The sequence below is a fragment of the Mirounga angustirostris genome, unplaced genomic scaffold (genome assembly GCF_029215605.1).
Source record: "Mirounga angustirostris isolate CCGP_5_RB_7025 unplaced genomic scaffold, mMirAng1.0.hap1 SCAF_58, whole genome shotgun sequence".
Lineage (NCBI taxonomy): Eukaryota > Metazoa > Chordata > Mammalia > Carnivora > Phocidae > Mirounga > Mirounga angustirostris.
In genome coordinates, this window is record NW_026991766.1 from 144,046 (window position 1) to 171,646 (window position 27,601).

Consider the following 27,601-nt stretch of genomic DNA (forward strand, 5'->3'; position numbering starts at 1 on the left):
ATTACTTTTAAAAAATCAAAACGTGCAGGCCAAATCAGGGAAACAAGTATGTCAGTTTGGCAGTTACGACATGAGCCTTAGATCCGTGACATCATAATGGTAGTGATCTCAGGTTACTATGGAATCCTCAGGCTTCAAGCATTTTACAGTACTCTGCCTAGTGCTGTAGACTCACTTGATTTTCAGTCCTGAGAACTGAAGACAAAAGGATGTTCACATCATTCAGAAAGTATGCAGAACTTATAGGTGGTCATTCAAGGCTTCACTGCAGAAGGTAGTCTTTTGATATACTATTTTTGAGCCTCAAAACAGACTGACAATAACAGGAAGTGTTGTTCTCTTTTGTTTCTTCTAATACGTGTACACTAATGAGTAACTTCAGCACCAGCTTCGTGAAAGGCTACTCAGGTTCGTAAGATTCAGTGCTGCTGAGCTGAAGAGAGCAGGGTTTACATTCTCGGAGGAGACACTTTCTTGGCTCCACGAGAGAGAATTTTCCCAGGTCTATGAAAATATCTGTCCTATTTATGAAAGAACTTTTGCATTCTGTTCAATTTAGCTGTTTTACCTATGATGACCAGAAAGTCCTATCAGCGCTCAGTCAGAGCTCAGCCAAGTAATAGCTAAACTCTTGTGTTTAGAAACTTTTTGATGTTTCCAGTATTTTTGCCGATCTTTGAGAATTTTTCCCCCAAGTTTGAATATTGATTTAGATAAGATTTAGGTAGATTTAGATAAGTAAATTTCCAGAATCTTCAGTTGTCTTCATTTTTATCTTAACATGAAAGCAAATTGTAATTAATTCTTCACACACACACCGTATCATTTTGTTTTATATTAGGCCACCAATTGTCCTGTTTGTTGTTGTTGTTTGTTTGCCTTCTTGTAATACACTCTACCTCTTGATCCTCCCCTTCCTAAAAGCTCATGATTAGCTTTGCTGCTTTCTCCACCCCACGTCTAAGTGTTGGCATGCCCAAGGGCTTTGTCCTTGAAACTGTTCTCCATCTGCATCAATTCACCAAGTGACCTCATCTCTCTCTCCTTTTTTAAAATATTTTGTTTATTTATTTGAGAAAGAGAGCATGTGAGAGAGAGAGAGAGAGAGCTCAAACAGGGTGGAGGGGTAGAGGCAGAGGGAGAAGCAGGCTCCCCGCTGAGCAGGGAGCCCGACGTGGGACTCGATCCCAGGACCCTGGGATCATGACCTGAGCTGAAGGCAGATGCTTAACCGACTGAGCCACCCAGACGTCCGACCTCATGTCTTTCAATAGCTTTCTATAACTCAGCGATCCCTGAATGTGAGCTCTGGAGCTCTGCTTTCGGGGTTGAGACTAAATTTTAGTGTTATGCGAACCTTGACATTTAGCATAAAACTCTATTGTATATTTGACTAGTAACTAGCTGCTCCGTGGTGTTTGGTGGGTTGCAGGAAGAGCTCTTCTGTTGAGGTGGATGCCTGCAGCAAAAGCACTACATCATCTGAGGGTGCCGCCCATACCCTGCTTATCCACGGCCCCGTCGAGCTCAAGAGAGGCTGGAGGAGGCAGAAGCGGCACCTCTTCTTATTCAGCGATTTCTTGCTGGTGTCCGATACCAAGTATGTATACTAAGCAACGTGCCCTTGTGATGATCACGAAGTTACATTTCCATTAACCCTTACCATAAGAAGACATGACATTTTTTTTCTTTTGTTTTTGCCCATGTTTGGATCCTTCATTCATTCAACAAGTACTTATGGAGGTCTTGTTTTGTGCCATACCCCCCTCCCCCCCACCCCCCCGCCTGCAGAGAATACAATAGAGAATGTGACAAGCAGTGTGTCTCTTGCCTGGAACTTACAAATGACAAAAATAAGAGGGGTAATTATAGATTGTGATTAGTGCTTCTGATAGAAAGTAGGCAGGGGGCCGTGTGGAGATGATGGGAACGTATGAGAGAGGGGTAGTCCAGGAGGGCCTCTCCTAGGTGGCAGCACTGAAACTCGATCTATGGGATGAGAAGCAGCCACAGTCCTAGACAAGGTGCCTGAACCTTCTAGGCTGAGGGACCGGCAGGCTACGTGGGTGCAACCTGACCCCTGGGGGGAGGGGCTCAGGAAGGCTGATTTGATGGGAGCCGAAAGCATGGGGCATGCGATCAGATGTGAAACTGCGCTCGGGGTCCAGTCACACACGGTCTTCACAGGCCATGGTGAAAAGTGGAAATATTTTGCCAAAGCATTTTTAACTAGGACTGACTGAATCTGATTTATAGCTCTCGCAAATTTTTCTGACTGTTGGTAGGTAATGGATGGATGGTTGAGCAAGAGTGGGAGCAGGGAGACTGGTTAGGGGAGGCAGTAGTCCTGATGCCTGCTCTCAAGGGCTCCAGGATAGGAGTGCAGTAAAAAGGAAGGAGGCAGCAGACAGATTGGGAATATATGCTGGAGACAGAACTAACTGCGTGCACTTTCCTCTCAACCCTGAACACAAAGGTAACTGATAGCCAGCCTGGAACCTGATGATTGCTCAATAAATGTCCAAAAGCAGGTGGATGGGAGGTCAGCTGTTTACTTGCTCTGTCTCTGTTTTCATTATTCACAAAACATCATGAAAGACAAAGACTATTCCAACCAACCAAATATCAAGAAGCTTTTTAGTCACCAGAAAAAAACTACGCCCCCTTTATTTTGCTGCCCTCACCAGCTCCCAGTTATGCCATGCCATTAGTAAGCCATGCAAGTACTAATTTGGCAAAATGCTGTACTCAATCTGAGTGACATTAATGATAATTTATCAGGGGCTTACTACATGACAGGTGTTATGCTAAGAACTTCATGTATGCAATCTTCTCCAACCTTACAACTACCCTGTGAGATGGGATTATTTTTATTTTAGAGAAGACCTCTGAAAATCAGAGGTCTGAAGGTTTTGCCCAGGTCACCATATTAGTGATGAGTAGAGTCTACATTTGAAATTAGGTCCGTTTCTTTCAAAGTACAGGCTTTTACTCTACGTGTGGTGCTGCTGTTTCTATTATTTCTATTTTTCTGAATTTCATACAACATTCCATGAACACCTAGATTCTCTCTCATTATTGAAATCAACCTTTCCTTTATGTTGAGTAAACAACTCCAATCTGCTTGGTATCTGGTAAGAAATAGGTCAGAATGCTTAGTGAACTGAGAAATGAAGGTAGTGTAGCTGTCCAAAAAAAAAAAAAAAAAAAAAATCAGAGGCAAAGACAGAAATAGTAAAATATATTTGAGATGAGTGATATTGCCTACAGATGTAGCCTTGGAGGTGGTGATGTCATGAGGAGGACAGAGAGAAAAAGACTGTCCAGGTCCTGGCATGAGGTCCGTATGACGCACTCTGCTCCTCCTGATAGAGGGCCACATCATTATTTTTAAAAAAGCAGACTAGTTACCATTCCCTTTATTTAACCAAGGTGAGTACAGGAGACTAAAATGTGTGGGATGCATGCTGGGGACCACACGAGGAGCATTACAGATTCCTCGTGTAATTTCCCCACAGCCCTCCAAGGCCAGTATTGTTACCATCCACCGACTGCAGAAATGAAAGTGGGGATGGAGGAAGTCTCAGGAATGGACCTGTCATCCACAGGGAAATGGTGGGAGAGACTCCAAGCCAGGCCTGCCTTCATCCCAAGGCCACACTCTTCCTGCCACACCATGCCACACCTACTCTTGCATGCTCAGCCCGAGACACGCTAACAAACAGCAAACTCCTTTCCTGCTCCTTGGGACCTTGCAGACCACTCCCATTCGATTTATAAGGGGAACAGGTTGTCCTTCACTTTGTTTTCATCTTTGTAATTATTATAGCACTTAGGGAGAGGAGAAGACCTTTCTTTTCTTACTAGAGCCATTTATTGTCCTGGATACTGCTTACCTCTCAGCGGGTTTTACAGAACCTACGGTGTTCTGCTGAAAAGATTTTATATAAAGGCAGTGTTCTTTCCCCATGAGAGAACTGCATCCTTTTAAGAGCTGAATTTTTTATTTTGATTGGTTCACTATTACAAAAGAAGTGCAACATTTTTCCTCTTCACATATTGCTTTTGAGATAGGTCTTTGTGTCTACGCAAGGGTTTTTATGATGTGACAAAATCTACATCAATGTATTTAATAATGTTCTCTTTAAGAGACTCAGCTCCTGAAAGATTATCTTATATACTTTTTACATCCATTTGGAATATTAGAAAATGTAAGTGATCTCAGGCACTTGAATTTGGCTTCTAAAACCAAGGCCCTTGACAGAGAGAGAACACAGATTTTTGGAAGTCCAAGTTCGGGACACCATCAGGGTCAGGTTCCCGCGAGAGCTGTCTTTCTGCGTGCAGATGGCTGCCCTCTCGCCTATGCCCTGTGGGGTTTCCTCAGCGCCTGCATGTACACACACACACACAGAGCTCTCTCTCCCTCTTCTTACAAGGGCACCAATCCTACTGGATTAAGCCCTTACCCTGATGGCCCCATTTACACTTAGTTACCGCTTAAAAGCTCTCTCTTCAAACATGGTCATATTGGCAGAGAGGGCTTCACGGTAAGACTGTGGGGAGCAGTGGGGGAGGGGACACAATTCTGTCCCTAGCAGTCACGAGCAGCACTTCATGCTGTGGCCGCGTACAAGTTTTTGCCACAGTTTTTAGAAAACGACCATGAGAACATTCCCATAGTAAATATTTGGGTATATTTATGATCACTGTGAATATTGGACAAGTTTACATTTTTTTTTTCTAGAAGGAAACAACTAAAAAGAAATAGCTCCTGCATTAACAACCTTGTTTCATCCCTGTCATCCTTGTTCTTGGAGGATTGTGTTATGTCCTGAATCAATCTGTTCAAATTAATCATCTGAATTTAGGGCCTACGTTTTCCAATTAGCCATAAGAAGGGGTTGGGGTGACCCAGGTTCTGTTTTACCTCAGCTCACCTGCAGGCTTCAGCTGGAAACTCTCATCTTTAGGTTGACGCTATAGAAATTAACACAAATTGGGTAAGTAGTTGACTAATTGCTACCTCTGTATTCTGTCAAAATTAGTGAATTTTAGTTTGTGTGTAATAATAAAAGGAATTTAAATGTTTGTTTCTTCACAAAGAAATTATATTTCTCTAGTCGTACAAGATGTTAATAATAGTGAAAATTGTTTGGGGATTCTTTTCATACGCCTTCAGAAATTTCTCAAGAATTGAGGTCAGATGGAACCTTCCTTATTACTTTTGATATTCATTAGAATACTAAATAAGTTATTTTTCAAAGAAAATTATTACTTTATTTTTAAGAACAGTATCTGCTTGATAAATATTAAGATATTAATACTAGTAGAGGCCCATGAAGAATTTACAAAAAGGAAGGGACTGAACTTAGTTCTTTAGACATCACATCCCTCATATGTAGTTATTAAAGAATATAAAATGAAACAAAAAATGAATTTAAATTAGGTCAAAAGATGAAGATGACTATTAACTCATTATCCGTGAAATTACAAAGAATTACTTACAGAATATAACAGGACCCCCACTCCCAACATCTGTAAAAGGATACCCCTATCTTAGAACAGGGGAAATCCCCCTAGAATCCTGTAAATTTCCACAGTGCACTGGGGCTTCCCTTCTGGTATAAAGGTTGAGGTAGCAGAAAGCAAGAGTGATATCCATCATGTTAATACAAATATAATAAAGGACTATTTTTAGAAATAAAAACCACAGTTCTTTCTCCTCCTCTTTCTTCTCCTCAAGTCAGTTTACATTAGATTAATACTTTCTAATTTCTACTGAGATAATCCAGTTGGGTCAGTGATTGAGAGTGAAGAAATGCAGTAAGACCCTAGAAGAATCCACTGAAGTATGAAGCTTTGTTGTAATAAACTTTAAATATTTCCAAGCTAGTAACCAGCTTTGTTAATATAATGTCTTGAGATTTATCCTCTCACTCCCCAGATAATCCAATGAGAAAGCCTGATGGCTCTGGGGATCGAAGTGAGGCTGAGTGAGGGTAGGAAACATGAGAAGGGTAGTTCATGGAACGATAGGTCAGCAGCCACAGAGGCCAAGTGGTTACAAACATGGGCTCATGAGTTAGGCTGTCTGGGTTCAAACTCTCTTGCCTTTGGCAATTTAGTTGACCTTTCTGTGAGTTTCCTTATTTGTAAAATGGAGCTAATAAAGACCACCTAGTGTAGTTGTTTGAGGATTACATTTTTTATATTTGTATTTATAAAATATTTAGAACAGTGCTTGGCATATGATAAGTGCTCCAAATGTGATAGGACAGTCGAAACCATGCTCTGGGCTTTGGGATAACTCCTTGGTTTGGAGTAGATAATCTTGGTGCTTTCTTGAACTAAGGAGAGAATTACTGAAATGCCTTTTTCCAGGTCAATGTATTTGGAAGTTCCCACACAGTACCTTGGGTGTCTGTATACACACAGATACCTACATTAGAAAAAAAAAAAAATCTTAAAAACCAACAGATATATGTCTATCTTTCCCATTAGCCATATATTTTTACCCTGACAATGCCTTTGGAGTTACTATCTAGAAAAATGATTTTATCTGATAATCAGACATCTGATATCTGATAATGATTTTATCCGATGACTTTATTCATTGTGTCATAAACTTTGAATCTAGATTATCCTTCAAGTGTGCGTCCAGCAAAATTATTTTTATTTCATAAAACCCATTGGAGAGTCTTAGCTTTAATTGTTCCATGAATCACTGGAGTCACAGGGATTTTTGCACATGAGGTGTCTTTGATCTCATTTTAGTTTAGTGTTTCCACATGTGTTTCTGAATAGTAAGGAGTTCCAGAGTGGTGTGTCCAAGTTCCCTAAGCATCCCTCAGAGGGCTTATAACTATTTAAATCCCAAGCCCACCTGAGAGTTAAAGTTGTGAATTAACCAAATCAATCAATATGGTGGTTTTCATGTTAGAGATCAAAGAAGATTAGGCAGAAATTGTCAAAAAGCAATTTCACCACTGACAAAGTTGATCACCTTCTGACTCCTCAGAGAAATGGGAAGTATCCATCACTCACATATAAGACCTCCTGACCGCTGATCTGGGATTGATTGATGGATGGATTGATGATTTTTAAATTGGGCTCAATCTGTAGGCTAACAGTTTTTCAGTTTTAGCCATAATCTAAGGGAAAATGATATGGATAAAATTTTAAGAAGGGAAATTGAAAATAACCTATGCTTTAAAGGCTAGAAAGTATTTTTTTTTAAAATTAAGGTTGAAAATAACTTTTAAATCTTTCTGATCCCCCCCCCCCAAAAAAATCTTTCTGATCCAAGTTTATTTTTTGTTCTTGGTTTGTCTCTCTCTCTCTCTTTTTTTTGAAGATTTATTTATGTATTTATTTATTTTAGAGAGAATGAGCGTGAGCGGGGGGAGGGGCAAAGGGAGAGGGGAAGCAGACTCCCCACTGAGAGGGGAGCCTTACATGGGGACTCGATCTCAAGACCCTGAGATCACCACCTGAGCCGAAACCAAGAGTTGGATGCTTAACCGCCTGAGCCACTCAGGCACGCCCCCTGGTTTGTGTCTCTTAAGCAAAAAATTGTATGACTATTTTTATAAATCGTGTATCAGGTAGCTTTGTTCAGCCCCTCAAATACTTTTTGAAGTAAGCAAGTCATAAATGAATAATTAACTATAATAATAACCATAAAACTATATATAATAAGAAACAAATTCTAACAATAATAAATGAATTAATGGTTTTCTTAAAAAGCTCTGGAATATATAGTCTTTACTCAACACTCAACATTCAGAAAAATGGCCACTTGCTGCCATTTGAGGAAGTGTTTTCAGGGCCTTCCTAGGGCCAGACTTCGCTCAACACACACTTTGTAAAGGTCATGTCACCATTTGCTGTGCTGGGCACAGAGGGTAATAGAGACAAGGGAGGCATGCTGTGCCCTGGAGCAGTGAGAACTGGTCTCTGATGAGCACAGCTGTTCCCATAAGATTTATGAAACAAACTAACAGAGGTCTTGTTTGGGTATCTTTCTAGGTATAAGAAAAAACTTAAGATAAAAAAGAAAATACCACTGAACACCATGTGGACTGCCAACTGTATGGACAGAGTGGAGGATGCCAACATCTGTGCTGGGAGGTCCTTTATCCTGGGCTGGCCCACGGTGACCTTTGTGGCCACCTTCGGGTAAGACCGACCGTTTGGTCTTGTATTTACATGGGATAAAAAGAAAAACATTTTAATCTGATTATATGTCAAGCCAGTGACTCCCTTTTTGACTTCCCATAATGACACTCATTTGCCTTGTACTTCCCCCCAAAAGGTATGTACAAATGGGAGCAAGTAGATAACATAGAGTGGGAACTATTGGAGTAATTTCTTTTGGTTTTGATCAGTGGTTTTTCCCATGGGCTCTAGGAGCCACTTGAGGAATTGGGTGTTTTAGGCATATGGAAGGAGAATCAAGAGAGTGAGGTTCTAGAACCCCTCTCCAATATCCTGCCCCCTAATTCCCAGGGGGTATGTGTGTTTCTAAATCACTGGCATATTTTTCTTGAGCAAGTACTATTAAAGAGTCCAATTAAATTTGAAAAATTGCTCTTATACTCCCAAGGTCATTCCTTTAAAAATAGTATGGAATTATACAAATAAATTAATCATGTCATTGAATATGAGGTTGCCTGAATTGCTGTGTACTGATTATCTTAGTTGGTGTCTCTAGAGAGGTGACCATCTAAAACAAAAGTATGATTGCATTGAGTAGAGGTTAGTTGTGCAAGACACATTCTTAGGCTGACACGAGGATGGGGAATGTGACTCTCTACCCCGGACATCCTGAGCAGACACTCCTGAGTTTACAGGGGTGGTGCAACACTTACATCTGCTGTTTGAAACAACCACACCCCAAGTCTCATTCTTGTTTTGCACAATGAGTGTTCATCACATGCACTTAACACCCTTCTTTCTTCTCCTCACCCCACTCCACCAAAATGTCCCACGTCATCACAAAGGGAAGACAACGAAAATGTTTACAAGTTGTTAATTTATTAAGCCCTATAATGCAGCGTTGACTTAAGGAGAAATTTTCAAAGCTTATTGGGAAGAAATATGTATTTATATGCTCTCCGCATGTCTTCTTTTCCACGACGCATTTCTGTAAAGATTCTCAGTTCCTCTTGCTTCCTGTCTTCTCCATGTTGCAAATGGAAGGAAACAGTTTCAATTGGGAATGTATAAAGTCTTTGACAGGGGAGTTTCCAAGAGACTTTTTTTCCCTAACAAGCAGGAAAATGTGGAAGCCAGGCTTATACATGTTATATTAGTTAAAAAGCTGTGTAAACATATAGAAGGCATTTATAACAATTCCTGGCACCTAGTGCTTTTGCTATTTGTGGTTATTACTGTTCTGCAGATCAGCATGGCTAACTAGAAGCTGTGTCCATGCGCATAGGCAGGCTGGGACGCTAAGTGGGCGTTCCATTTTCCAGATGGGACAAATCCTGAAACAGCGATGGAGGGGTTGGGGAGCAGTGTTGCTGGGAGGAGTATAAAATGTGGCAGCCACTGTGGACAGTTTGATGGTTCCTCAGTAAGTCAAACAGAATTACTATACGACCCAGCAATGCCACCCCCAGATAGATACCCAAGAGAAACGTAGGTCCACACAAAAATTGATACACAAACGTTCATAGCAGCATTGTCGACAATAGCCAAAAAGCAAACAAACAAACAAAAGTAGAAACAACCCACGTGTTTATCAACAAATACACAAAATATGGTACAGGAGCTAGAAACAGGAAGGAAGGAAGAGTGACTGCTTCGTGGACACAGGTTTGCTTTTGGGTGAAAAAATGTTCCAGAACTAAACAGTCACGGTAGTTGCACAAAACTGTGAATGTACTAAAGGTCACTAATGGTCAATTTTATTTTGTGTAGTTTACCACGGTAAAAAAACGCTAGTAAGTGGTAAGGCCATGTATGCATGAGGCTTAAAACATTCGCAACTTTGGGTACTAAATGCTGTGAAAACTTTAGTTGAGAAAAGACTAACCTTTAGTAGTTTAGCACTAGCTGGATCGATCTTGCTCAGAGGATCACAGTAACGAAGAATGTTTTCTAGAAACTAATTTAACACATTCCAATCTGCTATGTGTATAAAGAAATAAAAATATTACAGGTGTTTCTTCCTAAAAAGCTATTCTTGTTTCTGGGCCAAGATAGTTCCATCCAAATGCCAAATTCCTTAAGTATGATTTAATTTGAATAATAATGTTCTTTATATCTGAATAGCACTTGCAGCTGCAGGAACACTCGGGGTATAATTAACCCTTTTCCAGTTCTGGAAACTGAAGATCAGCGCAGTGAAGCAAAGTGCCCATGATCACATAGCTTGCATCACATAGTTACAATTAAGTGTTCAGATTCAAAACCAACTTTTCTCCCACTTTAGGATCTACTTCCCATTGCTTTAATACGCTCATAAAAGAGTGGGGTCCCTCCAAAGCGCAACTATGAGGACAGTATGATATTAACACATGCATCCACATCCTTAACAACTGGCTGCTGCTATTTTTTTTCTGGAATGGTGATCTTATTTTGCTAGTATAAGTATTGTATGTATCTTAATTTTTTCTTCCCATTTTTTTTAAATTGCAGTTCTTCGGAACAAAAGGAAAAATGGCATTCTTTCCTTCAAAGGTATCTTGTCACTATACATATTATACATCTTTAACCCATGAGAAAAGAATAAATCTCTTCAAAGCAGTGCCCCCACACACTATGCTTCCCCTACTTAGTAGAAATTGTTAGACTATCCTCAAATAATTTCTTATTTAGATGTACCCTGGCTGCTACTGCAAATAATCTGCTCTTATTTACATGCACATATTGCTTATTTTTGATGAAATTCTGGTTATCACTCTCATCTTCCCCTTCTCTCAGACCTAATGATTGGAGCTAACATTATTCTCAAAAGATACATATTAAATTTTCTTAAGTGCAATTTACTCTCCTGAGTGATGCTCAAAGCACCTTCTCATTCCTACCCTTGAAGGTGCTGGGCCCTCCAGTCTAGGCAGGAAAGCTTTGATGACTGGATCCTCTACTCACATCTTACATGACAAGAGCAACCTGTTGTTTTCTGAGTCATGTCTTACTTTCCTGAAATAGTTTTGCATGTTTTCTTCCAACCCATAATTTGATGTTGCTGAGTTTATTTACATGCATTTAAAAATAACAGAGTATGTTGAAAATTTTAGCCACATAGATCAATTTGAAAGTAAGCTAATAGCTAATTCATCCTACTCTATTTGGGGTTATTATTGAATTTGATTAGGTACATCAATCTGGCCAAAGAGAAGGACCAGCCCAAAAGCATTCCTCTCAGAATCTTCACTGAGGACATCAAGAACTGTGCCTGTGTAAGTGTTTTTAAGACCAAAAATTAAATTCCATGTTCCTGATTCAGATAGAATGAAAGAGATGGAGATGGAGATAGAGAGAGGGAGGGAGGGAGAGATGGGGAGGTAGGAAGGAGAGAGCAAGAGATAAGAAGAGAGAGAGTATTTAGAAAAGTACCATGTGGGAAAATGTATTTTCCTGTCTACACGTGTCTTTGTATACATAAAGAGTGAATCCTAGGTAATATGAAGTGAGAGGAATCCATGCCACAGTACTTAAGCATGAAAAGAATATTGCATGTTAAATATCCATAATATTTCCCTGGTTCTTTCTAATAGCAACAACACTGGCTTGTAATAAGGTGATTTTCACATGCAGGTATTTCCTACTAGAAGTAAACATTTTTTCCCAATGGTTACTACTTATGTACAGAATGGTTTGGATTGTTTCCACAGTTCTCCACCCTCCCCCCATTGACGCTTTATTTGGTATAACTGTAAACTCACAGAAAAGTTGTAGGTATAAAAATAAAACAAAAAACACCCCATGCACCCTTTACCTAGATTCAGCTATTAGTAACATTTTACTCCACTTGCTTTATCATTTATTTTCTTTCTCTGTCCCTATTATGTGTATGTTATACTTATTTTTGAGGGTCATACAAATGCCATGGCCCTTTATCCTTAAACCTAGGTATTTCCCAAGAATAAAGATATCCTCTTATATCACCATCACACAGTTATCACCTTTAGTAAATTTAACATCGGTGTAATACTTTACTCTGCCTTCCATGTTCCCATTTTGTCAGTTGACCTCAATAATGTCTCCTTTCCAGTACAGGATCTACTCAAGGGTCAGGTATTTCACTTAGTAGTTATATCAACTGCAGAGGGGTTTTGAAAGGTCTTTTGATCCAAGGAATATCAGGGTTGAATTGAGCTCAGAGGGATGACACTTTTAAGGGATCAGCATATTTCTATCTCATTTTCTTTTGGCTGTTGGGGGGAAAAAAATCAAACCAGTTGCCCATTCTTGGTATAAAATTTGATTTCTGAAATTGTAGTGCAGTAGCCAAGACATTTGCAATGATGAACAAGATACTTTGGGTATCTTTAAGTGACATTTTTTTTTTCCTGTTATACTTTACAGTAGCTCTAGGTCACACAAAATAGTATTTGAAGGTGGAAAAAGGGGTAGTTATTCCTGGCCAAAGCAAAAGCCATGCAAATATTTTGATTGGTTTCTAAGCACCAGGTAGATGCATTGCATGAAGGAGATAAGGCCAGAGGGTTCTCTAGCAGCAGAGCACACTCTTGTCTCTGCCTGCTTTGATTTCAGCTGTGGCAGTGGGTTACACTCAGAATTTTCCATGGAAAATTACCTTGAAATCTTTAAAAATCAACTTTATTTATGTATAATTTACACAAAATAAGCATTTCTAATGTTCTTCACTTGTTCCTGAACATCCAAGTTTCCCTCTAACACTGTTTTCATTTCATCCTAGAGAGATGATCCTTAGCATTTCTTGTGCAGACCTGGTGCAAACAGATTTTCTTAATTTCTCTTATCTGAATATGGCTTTATTTCACACTCACTCTTGAAGGATATTTTGAGGGATGTAGAATTTTGTTCGCAAACTTTTTCCTTTCAGCTCTTTAAAGATGTTCCACTGTCTTTTTGTCTTTGTGCTTTCTGATGAGTAGTCTGTGATCAATCAAACGTTAATCCCCTGTAGGTGATTTGTCATTTTTCTCTAGCTGCTTTCAAGAGTTTCTCTTTATTTTTGGTTTTTAGCAGTGTGGCTATGAAGTATCAAAGCATGGTTTTCTTTGAATCTGTCCTATTTGGCATATTCTGAACTTCTTGAATTTATAAATTTAATTTCACCAAATTTGGGAAATTTTGATCATGATTACCTCAAATATTTTCTTCCCCATTTTCTCTCTCCTCTCCTCCTGAGAGTCCAGTTATATGTATATTAGACCCTTTCATATTGTTCATAGATCCCTCAGACTCTTAATTTTTTCAATCTTTTTTTCCCCTTTTCTTCTTCAGACAGGATAATTTCTATTATCTATTTTCAAATCACTGACTTCTTTTTGTCATCTCCATTATGCAATGTAGCCTAGTCAGTAAATTTTTTCTTTAAGATATTTTTCAGATAAAAAATTTCTGTTTTTAAATATTTTTAGTTTCTATGCTAAGATGCCTCTTTCGTTTATTGTGAGCATATTTTCATTTGTATCATTGAGCATTATTGTAATAGCTGTTTTTGGCTAACAGTCTGAACATCTAGATCATCTCAGGGTTGGCTTCAGCTCTTGAGAATTGATCACATATTCCTTGTTCTTCATATATTAAGTAACACTTTGACTCATATAAAAAAAAGTAACATTTCTTTTTCTTTTAAATTATTTCAAAAAGCAGCTTATTTTTCTGAAGTCATTTGTTTACAGAGAGCTCTATCTACTGGAATTTATCTGTTTTGGAGAACCTACAACATGCAGGAAAATATACATACATCTCTGGAATTACTATTTTGAACATAGTATGTTCCTTATACCATGAAAACCATTATCTTGCAGACCAGATAAATTAAAAAGTGATTATTAGTATTTCAAAAGAGATTTTTTTTTCTTTAAAAAGATTTCATGGGAGGGATGCCTGGGTGGCTCAGTCAGTTATGCATCTGCCTTCGACTCAGGTTATGATCCCAGGGTCCTGGGATGGAGTCTTGCATCAGGCTCCCTGCTCAAAGGGGAGCCTGCTTCTCCCTCTGTCTTCTCTGCCTGTGGCTCCCCCTGCTTGTGCTCTCTCTCTGACAAATAAATAAACAAAAATCTTAAAAAAAAAAAAAAATTTGTGGGAAACTTTTTAAGTTGTACTGAAAGGCTTTCAGACATCTTAAAAAAAATAGCAGAGCCATTACTTCTAACTAAATTTCAAGCTAAGACCCAGTCTTGAATCCTCTAGACAATTTAACATAGGAAGCCCCTCCTAGACAATTTAACATAGGATATCCTTGAGTTTGGGTGCTCTGAGTCCTACTGCTAGGTTCTGAACACTTTTTTTTATAATCCTTAAAGCTCAAGTAGTTTGAAATCAATGAACACTTTTGTTTATACAAGTTCGATTATCAAGCAACTTTTGGGCCATCTGTCATATCAAGCAATTGCATTTCAATTCATAAGAAGAAAAATACAATGAAAGAACAAGTTTCTTTTAACTTTGTTTTTAATATTTTTAAGGACTGTGAGTGTCCACTTCTGTTGCTTGTCTTCTTCATGCACTGTTTCTCAAAGAACACAGGCCTCATTGCCTAATAATGTTATAAAAAGTGTATGCGTGGTTGGTTACATATTGTCCTCTTTTAAAATGTCTTTTGGAATTCGGGTACTTTTATCGATATCATCTCAGATTCCTATCCATCCCTTTCAGATAATTTTCAATAACTGTTTTCCTTGTTGTATGGAGCAGTTTCTCAATATAAGGTGTGATAGAGAGATATTATAAGTAACTACTCACTGTCAGAGTTGCGAATGGAATATAAACTTCTAACATTTTCAGTCTCATTTCCTAGACTCATTGGTTTTATTTGTCTCAACAGATTTCAACAATGGAAATCTTAGTAACCATGATGACACAAAGAAAGTATTGACTAAATAGTTTTTTTTTTTTTAAATGTCTGTCACAGACGGTTCTTATTCTGATTTTGCTGAAACTGAGTATGTAATTGCGAAGAGAGAAAAGTATCTAGCTCCTCCTTTTTAAACTATCTCCCCTCTCTATTTTGGGAATAGCCTTATGGAGCTGAGGGTCAGTTCATGTCCCCTCGTGGAATTCTGTTTTTCTCTTTCTTGCTTAAGCTGCTATATTTTGTAAGCCACAAATCCTTGAAGGGAAATATATGTTTCACTGAAATGTTTCCTACTAGCTTCATGTTATGTAAAGAAATGAAAATATAATCAAGGGTGTGTGCTCTACATATGCTTTACTTTGTCATTAACTGAAAACAAGCTTTGCCTTTAGAGTATGGATAATAATTTGACAATAATTATTTGGTCACCTGCTTTAAATTTTTAAAAATTTATAGCAATTTTTCTCATTTCTTTTTTACAGTCTGTAACTGTAACAGTAACAAATTCAGACACAGTGAATGACATTATCAACATGTCACTACCAATGCTAGGAATAACTGTAAGTACCCTTGCAAACTATTTTTAATTTAAAAACCATCTTTGACTTTTGAGATTTGTGTGTGTGTGTGTGTGTGTTGTGTACCTCCCGTTATAAGACAGCTGATTATTATACATATCATAGTCATATTTTGTCCCCCAGATTTAGAAATTGAAGGCAGCAAAGCTATATTATTAGCCTATACATGGGTGCTCTTCTTGTCTTCCCATTTTAAATTTTCTGCGAATTCAAAATCATAGCATAAAATTGGGCTATAATTTTAGAGTGCTAATAACAACATGCAGTTTATTGTATATATTTTATACACAGACAATAAAATATTTCTAAGTTTCTAAATATTTCCTCCTCTATTGGACTCTTCTTTCTGTGTCTTCATTCCTGATTCCTCCCCATCCCTGTTTACCCTGGTCATCACCCAAGGACTCAATCCCAGTTAGATGAATCCTAAATTATATGTTTTGTTGTACATTTTGACATAAAGACCACATGGCTAGAAGCTACCTCCTCTTGATGCAGTTCCTTGGGATGAGGCGGCTCACACCCCTTATGAACTGGTAAAGAGGACAAGTTCTGAATAAGACCATGATCTGGGGGCAGTTGCGTACATATCACTTTCATCTTGTTTTGGTTTTAACGGCCTGTTCCTTTATGTTTTGATGGCGCTGGTGTGAGTTGCTGGATTTTTTTTTTTTTTTTGATGAAAGACATGGACATATTTGAGGATGAGGTTTTCTAAGGGAAAAGAGAGGGAGAGTGATAGTCAGATGGACAGAACTGAAGGGAGCACTTGTAAAGCACAGCTTCTTATATAAAATCCTCTATAAATGCAAAAATGTCTTGCTATTATGACATGACATAATTACAAGATTCTTACTTAAATTCTGTCTGACCCAATGGTATAATAAAGCCCCTTAAAAATTCAGGGCAACTGGAATTTAGCATAAGAAATCAATGATTTCTGTACAAACAAAATTTAATAATATATCTGAAATAAAATTGAATTTATATGTACTGAGTAAAGCACATATCTACATTGATTTCTAACCTGTATGATATATATACCCTAAATAGGAATTAAGTCTTAGACAGAGAGTGAGTGGTTTTAGGGATGAAGTTGAGGAGATTGATTAATGATGAAGCTCATTTTATTTCATGTTTGTGATTTTCCTTTGCATAAAGTGATCAATCTCACCACACAAAGAATTTCTGTTTTAATGAAGAATTGGGGTTATTTGGCTTTATGTATGCCTGATTTAAGGGATTCCAGCATAGCATTTCCAAACCCTACCCTACCTTACTAGCTCTCACGAGTTATTTGCAATACAATTTTGAGCAGATTTAGCTATGTGTGTGTGTCTGTGTGTCTGCGTGTGTCTGTGTGTGTGTCTGTGTCCATACCTATGACCTTTCTTCATAAGGGCAAGACCATGATTTTTAATCAGGAGTCCAGGTCAAGCATAGTACCTATCACCAACAACTCCATGTCAAACATTTTTTGCTTTAGTCTCCTGGAAGACTCTCTAAAATAGTTCAGCGATCTTTATAATTTAGATGTGTTTGTTTCAAGTAGGACTTCCAGGTTTACTGGGCGGTAATTCTGCTGGGAGTAATTGTTTTCTGCATCTGATATGTTGTCTAGGTTAGAGTCCTTGTTCTTTCTCTCCCTGAAGTGGGGCTTGCCTGCACCAAAGCCAGTGGCTGACTTCAGTCCACTAACTCCTCAAGGCCTCTTGGGCGTTTGTCTCCTTTTGCCCAGGGCTGCGGAACTATTGATGCCTTTCAAGTTACTTTGCTCAGGAATAGTCATAGCAGGGTATATGGCTCTCTGGACAATATGCATGTCAGGGCAGGGACATTTGGCGGCAAAAGCCAGCATTATCCAAGGAATCTAGAGACAGCGGAAGGCAGGACTCTGAGATTAGAAGTTTCCTCCTTAGCGAAGGGGCACAACTGTGATTTCTTAGGCCATGGGCCACCCACACCGTGAGGGGCTGATTGTACTGTGGTTTCCTGGCCTTTATCAAAAATGACAAGAACCTGGGACGGTCCACTGGAGGCTATGAGGGAACAAGTTAACAAGTACTGTAGCTACCTCCATGGACCAAATGGCATTTATACTGGCCCCAATTCTTTCTTTCTGGAAACAGAGAAATGCAAAGGAAATGTGTTCTTCAAGTACTGTGAAAGATTTGTTATGATGCATAGTTCTTTTTGTTTCCAAGGGCTCTGAGAAAGACTACCAGCTGTGGGTGAGTGCTGGCAAGGAAGCGTCCCCACACCCACTCACTGGTAAGTGTCAGGGAAAATCTAAGATGGGATTGATTAGGTTCAAAATTGTAACTCTACATCTCAAAGTAATGGTTGTTCTGTCTTCAGCTTAAATACCCTTAAAAGTGAAAATCACATGCAATATTCACTCTCACGTTTATTAAAGAATTACCAGGTGCTTACTTGTTCCCAGGCACTGAGGACATCTCTTCATTCATCAGCTTAAGGTCTAGTTAGGGAGAGAAATGTAAATTTTTCGTTTCTACTTCATTTTACCTGACAAACGGAGCTGTCTTAAAAATTTTTTTGTTTATTGTTTACTTACTTATTTACTCACTTAGGTATGAAAGCATAGAATTGGAATTTTTTTTTCCCATACATTTATTTTTCATATTCCAGTCTTGAATTCCAGTTCCTAACAACTAAATAGCCTCTATTTTGTGAGAATCCGCTAAAATCCAATCATGTCTCTGAATCCAGGTATAGGTATGTATTTAACACCTGCTCTGTGCCCAGAAGTTTTCTCAGCATCATAAAGAGAATGAGATAATCACATTTAAACTCCTCAAGTCTTCACTGACTAAACTACCTGCACTTTGTTGTTTCTCAGGCTTTTTCCATCACTGTTCTTAAGGTTATTGATAAACAGATTACACCTCTCCTAAAATAGTTATTAGCACAAGTCCTCTAAAAAAAAATCTTTGGATTAGCAAAATTGTTCAGTGCTTACCAAAAATAGAAGGATTAAAAAACAAGAGAAAAAAGAGAGGATCTGTAGCAGACCTTGAAGTATAGTAATGTATGGTAATGGTGACAATGATTTCTGCTAGAAATCTTAGAGCATTCCTTCTTACATGCGTTTTTCAAAATCTTTTTAATAATCCTGTGAGGCGGGATGCCTGGGTGGCTCAGTTAAGTGTCTGCCTTTGGCTCAGGTCATGATCCCAGGGTCCTGGGCTCCTTGCTCAGTGGGGAGCTGCTTCTCCCTTGGCCTGCCGCTCCCCCTGCTTGTGCTCTCTCTCTCTCTCTGACAAATAAATAAATAAAATCTTAAAAAGAAAATAATCCCGTGAGGCTATTACTCTTTTTCAAGTTATCTAAAGAATATTTTCAAGTGATCTAGAAATCTAAATAACCAATTTCTTTCTACGAAATGTATATTCCCAGTCTTAGAATACAGAGAGTCACCAAGGGCATAGCTGAGGAAAAAAATCCCCCCCACCATTTCATGTTTCATATTAATATTGACATCTCTGTAAAAGTCGGCCAACCACAAAAAGGAAAAAAGTCAAATACTTAAATATATTTATTTTAATAAAGTGCATTAATTTAGGTAAAACAATATAGATGATAACTTTTTAGACTTTGAGCAGCTTCACACACCAAGGCAGCTCTAAGGAATCCGGAGAGCCTGTCATTCATGATGATCCATTGGCAGCATTCAAAATGCATTTTTTACCAATGCTCTCAATTCTCAATTGCGGATTATCTCCTGGTTATCTTTGTGATTTGGTTGTATTGCTGTCGTAGAAGCTTCTTTTTCCTTAAAAGAGGGAAGTCACTGTGATTCTTGTGAACACATCAATGACACTGCATCTATGACAGATGAGAAGGAACAGCAAAAGCTCCCCAAGTTACATTCAATAATAAATCAGAAATGACAGAAAGAGAACTTCCATTCTGTTCTTAAAAAATGAGATCCATATCCTATAGCACAGGGTCTTTGAGAATTCTATAGAGAGGAAACAATTTAAAGCATACAAGAACAAAACAAATCACTTGGCAGGCAACTCTCACTGACTCTGGGTGCAGTTTTCCACTCTGTAAACATCGTTTTGCACTTTGCTTCTGGGTTCCCAACACTGTTCAGCCTTCCCTCTGATCATCACCTGGCAGGACTCCCCTTGGAGGAAGGGCAGCAGTGGGAGGGAAGTATAAAGCATAAAGGCAACCCATCCCACTGCCCTTGAGTAGCTCTGCCTCTAGAAATTGACAAAAGGAAATGAAAAAAAAATCTGCTCAACTGACATTATGTGAGAGAGAATAGCAATTCTTAATATATATGTTCAATTATTTAAAAAATATTACCCACCAATGCATATTAATATATTTACTCTGATCCTTATAAGTTTGTGTGAGGGCAAGCATTTCAAAGGATGAATGTAAGGCTCAGAGGGGTCAAGTAATTTGCCTAAGATGTGCAGATCTCGTTAGTGTCAAGGCAGAAACTAGAAGGCCTTAAATATTCTCAGATGGAAACACAGCGAAAGTCAGCATTGTGCAATGCACTGATGAATCTTTGTATTCCAAGTAAAGTAACATGCTTTACATTTTTTTTCTCTTTTTAAAATCTTTTCCTTGGGCACCTGCTTTCTGCAGGGTGTCTCCAACAAGAGCGAATATGATGCTCACTCAGGAGGCACAGAGTGAGTGCCAGAAGCCCCAGGAGAATAGCAGCATATACCAGTGTGATGCATACACTCATGGGAAGGGGGATTTGATCAGAGCCATCACCATCAGCCTGAATCTATATTTTTTCCATATAGGACATAAACATCCCTATGGAATTAAAATGAGCCATCTTCCATCTACCACACTGCTGCCGCAGACACCAGAGGACTCCATCTCTCCTTCCACCCTCCAGGAGTCCCTCCTTCTGGAGCAGGGGTTCGCAGAGATGCAAGGCCGGTTCATCCTGAAGCCCAGGCACCCGGCGCAGAATGAGCAAGGGAGAGGTGAGCCCCTTCCCTTTCTTCAGGTGTCTTCTCTTGGCTCATGTCTCCACTCTTGCCCACAAATTGAGGACACAGAGCTCACTCTCTCTGTGGGGGGTGGGGAGGAACAGTAGAGGCAAGAACCCCAAAACTGCACAGAATCGAGCTTAGAGAAACCCAAAGGTCTTAGGACCCAACTCACTTCGAGGAAGGTTGTGTGCTTGTTTTAATTCTCCTAGGTAGACTGTTAGCTCCTTTCTCTGTATCCCCAGAACACTTTCTACATATAATTATGTGAGTACACATCTGTGTGTCTTCTTAGAGCACAAGCTGTTTGTGGCCTGGAAACAGGTCTTCCCTATTCCAGGGTTTTATCTAGTATCTCAGGCCATCACAGGATGGAATCAAATGACTGCATGGCTTAGACGCACCTGGAATGGAAGAACTCCAGTGGAGTAAAGAGTTATGGAACTGAATTGGATTTATTCTGGGCTTAGGCTGAAGTGGCCTTGGGCTTACAGTTAGAATTCAAGTCTCAATTCTGCCCCCACTTTCCATGTCTGCTTCAGACACAGGTCAAGGCTGGAGCTAGACTGAATGTTTATGGTCAGGGCTTTTTCATCTTCCTTCTTGCTATTTTTTTCCCTACCATTCCAGTATTCTCCCATTGATATTTTTTTCTCTGATGAAAATGTGTTATTCATCTGAGAAGTATTGGGCCAAAATAGAAAGTATTTTATTGTTATGATTGTGATTCTATAAGCACAAAGTTTCAAAAATTTTATTTTTTAATATTCATACCCTAATTCAAGCATTAGGAAACATTAACCCAAATCTTGCCAGGACTGTTTAAGAAAGAATAGGTTTCCATAAAGTTAGCTTGTTTAATCATTCCTATATTTTTCATGGCTATAGCATATATTTTTATTAGTAATAGAGGCAACATGACCTCTAACAGCAAATAATGTACATTATGAAACATCCAGCTAAGCCTGAAAATACCTTGGAGAAAGTATAGGACTCAATGTGTACTTATTTTCTGTATACTCATAGAGTAGCTAGATATATAGCTTTGTACCAAGGGATACAACATTCTTCTTAAGAGCATTCTTCTTATTAAAGCTGAAGAATGGAATATATTTGGGTAGTTTTAGAAATAATAAAACTAGGGGAAGAGTAGGGAACCCAGGTTGCATACAACAACTCAACTTACATATTAACACGTATCTTCAGCAAATGCATACATTTTGATGTACAGGAATCTCCTCCTGGATTTAAGAATGTGTTTGCTTTCTTTCTTCTCTCCTTTTAAAATGGTAGCGGTATCAATTTCAGAGCAGGAAGAAAGAGCCTTAGTTAAGTAAAGTGGTAGCCATCCTTCATGATTGCCTACCTTCTAGAGGTTGCAAAATCAAATAGAGAATGGGAGTGATGTCTGCTTTGGAGGGGGAAGAGACTGATGTCTAGACTGCCTGAGGCCTTCTGAGCAAGGAAATTACTTTTATCAAGGCTGCCACGAGCCATGCCTTGTGCTGAGTAGTACATTACATTTAGTTCAACGAGTTGTAGGCAGCAGCATTTATGTTAAAGTTAAGCAAACCAAAGCTTAAGAATTTTTGAGTAATCTAACTAGGTGGCAGAACCAGGATGCTTCTGGTTCTTAGATCCTGGTCTCTCTGGTCAAGTGCCATGAGTGTTGCCACCCACGTGAGTGGATACGGTGATGCACTCACTACATCCCAGAAAAGCCCAGTGGACAGGTGTTTATGGGTGTTTGGTGAAATGTTGCTCATTTGTTTATCCTTCTACAGCTTGGCTCCTCTGTGGACTTTTAAAGAATTCAGTTATTTAAGCAGATTTTATAAGCAAATGTTAAGGTATCTTATAAGGAAAACATTCATAGCTGAGCAGTAGAAACTTTCAACTCAGCTTTTCACTGCAGATCACCTTTTCTTTGTAAAGCTCTTCTTCTGCATTCCTTTGATAGGGAATGTTGGGTAATTCAAAATCATCTCTGGAAATTGGGGATAAATCAGGCATTCATAATCTCTCATTGTTTTTCTTTTTGTATGTTTTCTTTCAAGCCTTGTACTGGTATGGTGTATATACATGTATGTTTGAGTATGTGTGAGGAATTGGGTGCAATTCATTGTGGATTAGACTCTTTTCCGTAAATATCAAACATAATTTACAAAAAAAAAAGTCATCTCTGGGTAGCTTGGTGGGGTATCACAAGAAAACACAGTCACCTGGAATCTTACCACATAGCCAGCATGTAATGACTATTTCCCAAGAACCCTGAATGCAGGGAGTCATCCTTGGGGATGGCCCAGAGCAGAGACACCAGAGGCCACCTGAGAAGTGGGGTCAGGCGGATCATGTCATGAGAGGCAGATCCTTTTGATCATAGAAAGATGAGCACTCAGGGGCACCTGGGTGGCTCAGTCGTTAAGCGTCTGCCTTCAGCTCAGGTCATGATCCCAGGGTCCTGGGATCTAGCCCTGCATCAGGCTCCCTGCTCAGTGGGAGTCTGCTTCTCCCTCTCCCAATCCCCCCCTGCTTGTGTTCCCTCTCTCGTTGTCTCTCTCTGCCAAATAAATAAATAAAATTAAAAAAAAAAAAAAAAGTTGAGCACTCAGAAAGCCAAAGAGGAAACTTAAGACTGGAAGGAGACTCACTGTGAAAGCAGATGATTAACAAACTCAGCTTGATTTGAATACCAGATCTTTTGAGCTTTTAAAATCAGATCTGACACTGGATGAATCCACTAATCATACTTACCAATAGGAAACAAACAACAAGTGAAGTGCCTCGTGATAAAGCACAACGGGCAGTAGATGGGATTGAAAGCATTGACACTAAGTCTGATCAAGTCTCTAGGTTTAACCATCAGTTTGCAGGATCTGGGGAACAACTGTTAACACCATAAGAATGCTATTGGCCAATTTCAAAACATGGAAAATTCTACACAAAAAATGCCTCAGTTTCCCTCTTCTAGCCATTGCAGTGAATGTACCGTAGAATGGGAATGGTGAAAATAAGGTTAAGCGGGATGGCTGGGTGGCTCAGTTGTTAAGCGTCTCCCTTGGGCTCAGGTCATGATCCCCGTGTCCTGGGATTGAGCCCTGCATTAGGCTCCATGCTGGGTGGGAAGCCTACTTTTCCCTCTCCCGCTCCCCCTGCTTGTGTTCCATCTCTCACTGGCTCTCTATCAAAAAATAAATAAAATCTTTAGAAAAAAAAAAAAAGAAGGTTAAGCAAATAAAACAACAACTACTACTACTAATCTCACTTCTTCCTTAGATTACAGGCAGAAGACAGTTAAAAGCGGTTTTTTCAGAGACTGGGCCTGTTGTCTGGGCTCCAGCACTAGCCAGGACAGCCAGTGCACAACCCCACCTTCTTCAAAGCCAGGACAGCTCTTTGGAGTTTCCCTCATGGATGTGTGTAATAAAGACAACTTGCCCTTCCCAATCCTGGTAGGTCATCTCCTTTTGGTCTTCTATAGCCCTTCTGAGGAGGGGACACTCTGAGAGGCCACGTGTCCTCATCCAAATCTATTCCCAAATGGAGAAGTCATTAGACAGCCCCTGGCTTTGGCTGAGAAGCTCTGTTACTGTTATTTCAAAGAATAGAATCTGATTTCGGTCCTGCAGAGTCATGAGGCAAATACAACAGGAAAAGACATTCTCCATTCCACTTGGGTCTTGTTTCCACAAAGACATGCGGAGGCTTGTTCAGATCAGTCAAAATGGACTCTGTGTATGTGAGTCTCTGAGAGTCCACCTCATCTTCACACTCTCCCCTCATTGCCTTCCTGAACTCACATGAGTCTCAAGTCTCCTTCAGCAGAGTCTACTCAGTCTAACAACTGTAAACATCTGACACGAGCATAGACTCATCCTCTGGCAAATAGGAATCTGTTAATCCTAACAGAATATGTCAAATGAAAGCCACAGAGTTTGGCCTGTGTTATCTCAAACTGCTGTAGTGAATTGTCAGTGTGGACATTGACTGAGTATTCGGTGTCTCTGCAAGCACTGTACGGGATGTAGGGAACGTTCTGCTAGCTATGAAGAAATGTATCATCTTAGCTAGCATGTTACCTGCTAGCTACTACCCCAGGTCCTTGCATCACAGCAAATTTAGAGGGTAGCTAGGATTATCATCCTCCACACTTCTTAAACGAATCGGAAAAGCCTCAGTACAGGATGTATGTGCCCCAGCTCACACAATAGATAAGTAGCATAATAGACTTCAGATCCATTTTATTCCCTGAGTCCAGCCCTTATTAAGATTCTACACAGCAGGGAGAGGACATGAAGATACAGCAAAAGACAATGAAAGACTCATGAGAAGGGAGGGTAATCAGAGAAGGGGAAGAGAGTTTCTGAGCCTGACTTTAAAAGAGGGAAAGAAATAGAACAAGTAGGAATGGAGTATACACTCACTTAAAGAGAAATAAACAAATGGGAAATGTGTATTTCCTAAATAGACTTCCATACTTGGCGGAGAGCATCTATGTAAGGCAATAATGAGAAAAGAATGGTAAAGTAGGAAACGGACGGTGATTGTGCAAAGGCCTTGAAGCAGAGAATTTTGATTTAAGAGTGGAAACTCAATGGAAAGGAAAATCTGCTTAAAAGAAGTGTTTAAAATGTTTCAGTGTATGACTGTAAAATGGATATATGGGTAGAAAGTATATAGAGAGACACTGAAAAAAAAAACAATCTAAATTGACTTTAGTCCTTTCAGCTCAAAAACAGTGTACCATTGCATTCCCCTCCTCTTTCAAAACGGAGGCAAGCTTGAGCTCTGCGTTTGGGGTATGAGATGCGATATAATTTTCTTTTCTTCCTACAGGATATGCTTTCCCTTATTAATCAAAAAGGGTCCCTCACAGAATGCATCTTCAGCAAATCACCCAATATAAAATCAACCAGGGTCCTAAAGGAGAAACTAAATTCTGGGGTCAAAGTGGACCTGTACAGCGAATCTGTTCATGTGGTCGCATCCGTCTTAAAGGTAGGGAAGGTTCTAGCATTATCCACACACGAGTAACTGAAGCTATGATTGGTGTCTTTCATCATGACTGCTCAAGAACCATAATGGGCATAATAGATTAAGAACCTGACAAGCTGAAAAACGCTTGACAAAATCAAAATTTAAGGAAGCTACTTTAGGAGTTAAAAGCCCCATATGTTAGAAATTCTTTCTGTTTTCACCACACACCGCCTACCCTGCCTTCACTCCTGAAGTCGCCATGCAAAATACTAATACTGAAATGACTACTAGTCATGATAATAAATTTCAAAATACGCACTGACACATACACACTGTTTACCCATGCAAACATTCTCACCACCCTCCTAGTGAAGGCAAAGTTTCCAAAAGAAATAGAACAGGGAAAGAATTTAATCCATCCACCTTGGCACTTATGAACAGCTCTGAACAACCCTATGTTAACGTAGTAATGACTACAGTCTTAGAATCTCAGTCACATTTGGTCTTCCCTTGTCCCCCGTTAATGTTCGAAGATGTGATCAATAGCAAAGTCCAGAAATGACTTAGGTAACCACTCCTACACTGCGGTCATAGTGATATCCAGTAGTAATATACATATAGGCATCAGGAGACAGGAGAAGAATGCTGATACATTACGTAGCAAGATGAGTGTTGCCCTCTGTAAGGTGAGCACATGGAATCGATTTTCTAGCAAGAGTTAGGAGGTTCCGGGTGCCTGGGTGGCTCAGTTGGTTAAGCGACTGCCTTCGGCTCAGGTCATGATCCCGGAGTCCTGGGATCGAGTCCCACATCGGGCTCCCGGCTCAGCAGGGAGCCTGATTCTCCCTCTGACCCTATCCCCTCTCATGCTGTTTCTCTCTCTCTCTCTTTTAAATAAATAAATAAATAAAATCTTTAAAAAAAAAATCATTAAAAAAAAAAAGAGTTAGGAGGTTCCTTCCTGATTCGGTGTTATAAGCACCGACTAGGAAGAGGGTATGCACATGTGGGCATAGTGCTTAGACATTTTTAAAGTTTTCTCTTCCTGAAGTTGATGGATCTTGGTGGAGAAACAGACTCTGCAACTTTGGCCTTGATAATATCATGTCAAAAAACTGGGAATGGACCTAATCTAGAAATGAATCTATCCTCAGGACCTCAGTGAGTCTACTATTAGACTCTCGACTTTTAGACAGTTAAGAAAAGGAAGAATGAAGCAATTGTGCGAGTAGCTTTCTTCCAGGGAGCACACATACCCCGAGTGAGAAGACCTAGTTCTTTCCTAATATGTGTGCAAGAGCCCACCTGTTTCTGTTTCGATTGTTTCAGGCCTTTTCTTGCTAGAGTTAAGAGCTAGCACTGTGTCTAAAACAAGCAACATGGGTAAGCGTATTTCTGTCCAAGAAGCTAATAGGATTTAGGATGGTCTATAGCCAGACCCTGTCAGTTTGTGGTACTTTGCAAAAAAAGCACACAAAGAAAATAAGTTCTAGATGATAGAAGGGAGCTTTATCTTCATTTCTACCACAGCCTAAGCTCTGCTTTAATGCCTCTAAGATTTAGGGGGAGAATATCCAAGCACTTGATGCTGCGTGTGCAAGTCAATGGAGAGTCAGAGCCAAGCTCCGTGTGGGTCCCAGTTTGGGTATCTGTGAAGGAAGTGGGGGCTGAACTGAATTTTTTAACTACATATTTTCTCTGTAATATTTCCAATACATATTTTCTGTAATATATATACATATTTATTTTTATCTCCACAAGTATTTCCTAAGAAATATCCCAGGATGTATATTTTTGTCTGATCTCTATGACAAATGGCTCGGTGTTATTGATCAAGGGAACGAAGAGGAGAAGATGACTGCAGCGCGGAGGTAACGATGCAATAATTACTCTACTCTGGTCACATCTCCAAAATACACCCAACATACTATTAGGAAAACATTGGCTTACGTTTTGCAGCTTTGGCCACTATAATCATGACGAATGTCAAAGAGTTTCAATTCTTCAAAGCCATGGGGGTCAGC

At 39.4% G+C, this 27,601-nt stretch overlaps 1 protein-coding gene across 1 annotated transcript; it reads left to right on the plus strand.

The window, feature by feature from the left end:
* Positions 1 to 368: 368 nt before the first annotated feature.
* LOC135363191 (rho GTPase-activating protein 20-like) lies at positions 369 to 27,506 on the plus strand. Its single transcript, XM_064583868.1, has 11 exons — positions 369 to 412; positions 1,433 to 1,600; positions 8,032 to 8,181; positions 10,651 to 10,692; positions 11,330 to 11,414; positions 15,514 to 15,591; positions 17,814 to 17,880; positions 20,406 to 20,594; positions 23,877 to 24,052; positions 25,437 to 25,598; positions 27,339 to 27,506. The coding sequence occupies exons 1-11, from the start codon at positions 369 to 371 to the stop codon at positions 27,450 to 27,452; spliced, it is 1,275 nt and encodes a 424-aa protein (XP_064439938.1). The 3' UTR covers positions 27,453 to 27,506.
* The last annotated feature ends 95 nt before the right edge of the window (positions 27,507 to 27,601 follow it).

Excerpts from the sequence above, each read along its gene's own strand:
- LOC135363191 (XM_064583868.1), top strand. The coding sequence starts at position 369 with ATGAGTAACTTCAGCACCAGCTTCGTGAAAGGCTACTCAGGTTC. Across the intron at positions 413-1,432 it reads GTGAAAGGCTACTCAGGTTC|GAAGAGCTCTTCTGTTGAGG; the intron begins GTAAGATTCAGT and ends GGTGGGTTGCAG. Across the intron at positions 10,693-11,329 it reads TGGCATTCTTTCCTTCAAAG|GTACATCAATCTGGCCAAAG; the intron begins GTATCTTGTCAC and ends GAATTTGATTAG.